The 4,283-nt window shown below is 47.5% G+C and overlaps 1 protein-coding gene across 1 annotated transcript; it reads left to right on the forward strand.

The window, feature by feature from the left end:
* Positions 1–2,466: 2,466 nt before the first annotated feature.
* Positions 2,467–3,813, forward strand: LOC147455331 (protein ASPARTIC PROTEASE IN GUARD CELL 1-like). Its single transcript, XM_086513690.1, has one exon. The coding sequence runs from the start codon at positions 2,467–2,469 to the stop codon at positions 3,811–3,813; it is 1,347 nt and encodes a 448-aa protein (XP_086369816.1).
* The last annotated feature ends 470 nt before the right edge of the window (positions 3,814–4,283 follow it).

Below are 4,283 nucleotides of genomic sequence, written 5' to 3' on the forward strand. Positions count from 1 at the left end.
AAGTGGCCCCAAAAGATGGTCCTCATGATGACCTCTCTGCATAATTATCACAAGGAAACACCCACATTGTGTCCGTACTTATCCACATGCAAGTATTGACCCCATTCGGCCTCCTGACGCCACTAGATGCCATCTAATGCACCTGCTTACATCATGTCATTGGCCCGCGGATAGCTTCCTCGAGAATTTTTACGCGCTACCAACTCCTCATTATTATAGAAAAACCCCACTAGTACTGGTGATATTGAAAATCGATGCACTATGTACATGCAGTCCTACCTGTACACATGTGGGCCCCACGTAACCACCTATGTATGGAAAATGGGCAATCCTTTATTCGATGCACCATGCATGGGTATGTACATATGCACAATCACTTCCTCCAAAAAACTCTTGACAACGGATGGGTGCTTCTTAAAGATTCAAGCGTTGTTGCATTCCTCAATGTAACCCTCAAAAAAGAATGTCCACAAATAGGCAGGAAAGTCAATCATCTATTATGGGACGTCAAGCTTGGTGATGTCAATAGAGACACAACATGGTATTGCATGCGTATCAAAGAGTCTCGATCCTTTCACTGTGTTAATGAATATAGTCAAACATATATGCATGGACTAAGGTGTAGACTATTGTCGATCTTGCTTTTTCCATGTGTGCATCAAAGGTCAATGGAGGATATGCGCAAATCAAGATCATGTGGAGGGGTAGGAGCACTTGAATATGACCGACAATTAGGGATGAAAGGGGTGGACAAGCATCAAGCGAGAATGAGGATGGATATACCCCAATATACACTGGCCATCATGATGATCTGAGTGATTCCTTGATGGTTGGCCAAAACTTTTCAGTGACTGCAGAGGAGCCAAACACAGACTTCTACATCCTCAAATGCACTAAGACAAAGCGCTTTAGCTTCAACTCTAAAAGAGATGAATGACACAACCGTAATGAGAAAAATTCATTTTTCATTGAGTGACTATTATACGACAAGGTAAATGGGAAAGATGATACCTGTATCTTTTTGGACAACAAGCCCACTGCTCCTATCTACTCCCACCTGGTGCTATGCATCAGGTTTCTAATGTGTTCGAGAGAAGGTGAGCCTAATGTATATGATATGTTAAATGATGTATTTGAACAAATTTATAATAGCATGCCCCCATAGGAGAACTTGTAAGTTCTCTTTGTGTGATCATTCAAAGTTTGCCCTCAGTTTTAACCAAGTGAAATTTTTTCCAGGACTTCACCACCACAAAGCACCACTTGATAGCACGTTACATGAAAAAATCTCTTTATCACCCAAAGAGCATAGTTCAATTGGTTGAGCCATTTTTATGTAACCCCTAGGTTGAGAGTTCGAGACATATGGGCATTGCGTTACATGGGTGCTACCAACTTATCCTAAAGGGGGGTGTTCTCATGGTATGACACATTGTGCGCGTGATGTGTATAGCAAGTCACACAAATACATCTATAAAAGTTCTGCCTACTACCATCCACTGGACTAATTGACACCCTTTTCCCATTGGGGATCAAGAGTTGTCATGTAAGATCCATACAAGGCTGTCCAATCAACAAGGATAATAATTTAGGATTCTGGCAAATCTTATGGGCCTTGGAAAGACAAAAACGTCACGGAGATGGGGGGTCACAACTCGAACTCACCACCTCGGGCTTCCTAACCCAATGCCTTATTATCAATAAGCTATCTGTCGCGTCTTGAAAGGAGGTGCATAAATAAAATATATAAAGAAAAGCCCAAATTTAGATGTTTCTATGGATCACACTGCTTGCCTAGATCACATGGGCATCTCTCCATGATTATAGCAAAATCACACAGTGACCACATCATATGATAACCATATTGTGATCACATCTGTAATCAATGGCATATATGAGGGTCGTCGACTCCTTTTAATAGGGACCATTGATCCCTAGTGGGGAGGCCCGTGTCAATTAGTCCTTAGAGCTGAGTCGCCCTAGTGTTAGCACGGTTAACAACAAATCAGCAGATCTGTGATCATACCCACACACTGCTTGTTAAGCTTATGGCAATCCTGCTGAAAAGTGAAGCTGGGAATCACTCCCTCATTGATTGGAGATGGCAACTGCCATGCTGGTTCGATGCCCTCGAGAAAAATAGCTTCCCCGCCCCCGACCCCCCCCCCCCCCCCCCCCCCCCCCCCCCCCCCCCCCCACCTCCTCCCCCTTTTTTTTTAAAGTACTAGTAGCGCTAACGTGCACGTGTGACTTCCCTGCCTTCACTGTAGGAATTGCCAAATCTGGGACTGCCCTGAGTGTGACCCGGCTCTTACGTACTACCATCCCCGCCCTAATGGTTGCAAATTGTTTTTGAATTGCAAGTCCAACGTCGGCATTCTTAGAGCCGAGCGCTTTTCCACATAAAAATGGGTCGTGAAGATAACGCTGTGGGAAACTTTACATCAGATACATAACCACATAGAAATGGCTGCGCTCTCTGCAAATTGTTACACGAATCTGCTGCTGATGAGTATGAGGCTGCTGGCCCTGGGATTCATCAGCCTGTCAGTAGCGCTACCTATTGAAGATCCGTCGTCCAACAGCAGCGTCAGGGCCATTGCAGCCATCACCATCCAGCACAGGAGCCATTCTCAGTTATCAATAGACTCGCAGGGACGAGCGTTACAAGAGGCAAAGATCGAATCGGGCTTTTACTTGGCAGAGAGCGACTACTTTGCGCGGCTCACTTTGGGCGGCGGCCGGCAGAGAAGATGGCGCCGCGAATTTTACTTCACCATCGACACAGGAAGCGACGTGACTTGGATTCAATGCCAGCCCTGCCTCAAATGCTACCCGCAGCTGGACGAGCCGGTCTTCAACCCCAGGCACTCCACAACTCTCACTGACGTCAGTGGCAGCTCGCCGCTTTGCACTCGCCTGGCCGACGCCCGCACTTCTACACCAACTAGCCCCAAATGCACCTACACGATTAGGTACAAGGACAGCGCCACCACCTCCGGTAAGCTCGTGACCGACACAATCGAGATGGGTCCCCTCCACACCTTCTCCGAGATCGCCTTCGGTTGCAGCAACAGAAACAAAGGCCACTTCAACCCCAGCGCTGGAATGCTGGCCTTGGGCCGCGACTACTTCTCCTTGCCCTTCCAGCTGCGCCGGAAGAGCGGCTTTAGCACCTTCTCTTACTGCTTTCCCGCCATGTACTCCGATGACACCTCCACTCTCACCTTCGGCGCCCCCATCCCCCCAAACACTGTCTTCACTCCGCTCATCACTAATCCTGTCCGTAGGTTCCAGCATTTATACTACATTCAGATGACGGGCATCAGCGTCGGCGGTGATTCCCTCTCCCTCCCCCAGGGCCTTTTCGACATCGACGTCGGCACCGGCAATGGCGGTACCTTGATCGACTCCGGTGCCACCATCACCGCACTGCATCAGCGGGCATACAAAATACTTCGGGACACTGTAACAAACGCCATAAATGCGTATGCGAAACAGCTTTTCCTCGCTCATCCCTACGAAGAAGCGGACTTGGAAACATGCTACCTGCCATACGATGGCGTACGTCGTTTATATGATGGCGTTCCTCATGTCACTTTCCATTTTCAAGACGGCGCTGCACTCGAGGTATCTCCTGAAACGGTGCTGGTTCCGATTAATAAGGAGAGCGCAGTTGACAGGCGTCTTTGCCTAAGCTTCGTGAGTGCCGACCGGCCTCAGACCGTTCTTGGCAACGTCCATCGGCAGCGCGTCCGGTTCACCTTTGACCTCGAGAATGACGGGATTGGTTTTACACCAAATGCCTGCTAACAATGAGAAATTCAAATTTACAAAGACTCTCTCTCCCTCTCTCTCTCTCTCTCTCTCAAATTGTGATGTAGATGCTCTCTCTCGTTGCATGATATAAGTCAAGCGACCACTTGTCTTTGTGGAACCTCTCTCTCTCTCTCTCTCTCTCTCTCTCCACAAGGGATGAGGAACTAAGAAGGATAAAGAGCTCGAGGAGCCAAGAATTTGAGCACGATAAAAGTGAGAGTGGAGGCAACCTTTTTGAAATGGAGGAAACGAGTACTCTGTAGTAGAGTGGTGCCACTATTTTTGCTACATAGCCCTTTTGCAATGGAGGAAAGGAGTGCAGAGTATCTTGGGGGGGGGGGGGGGCTTTGAATACATACGATAGAGGTATATGTTTTCCTAACTTCAACTAAGAGAAGTGAAAAATAGCAAGTGTGAGATGTGGGACATGTGTCTAACCTCACTATCTTATTTTATTGCAGTTT

This window comes from Adiantum capillus-veneris, chromosome 6 (assembly GCF_014529385.1).
Source record: "Adiantum capillus-veneris isolate H3 chromosome 6, ASM1452938v2, whole genome shotgun sequence".
In the NCBI taxonomy this organism is placed as follows: domain Eukaryota; kingdom Viridiplantae; phylum Streptophyta; class Polypodiopsida; order Polypodiales; family Pteridaceae; genus Adiantum; species Adiantum capillus-veneris.

Bases quoted from the DNA above. Each gene is read 5' to 3' on its own strand.
- LOC147455331 (XM_086513690.1), top strand. From the start codon at position 2,467: ATGGCTGCGCTCTCTGCAAATTGTTACACGAATCTGCTGCTGATGAGT.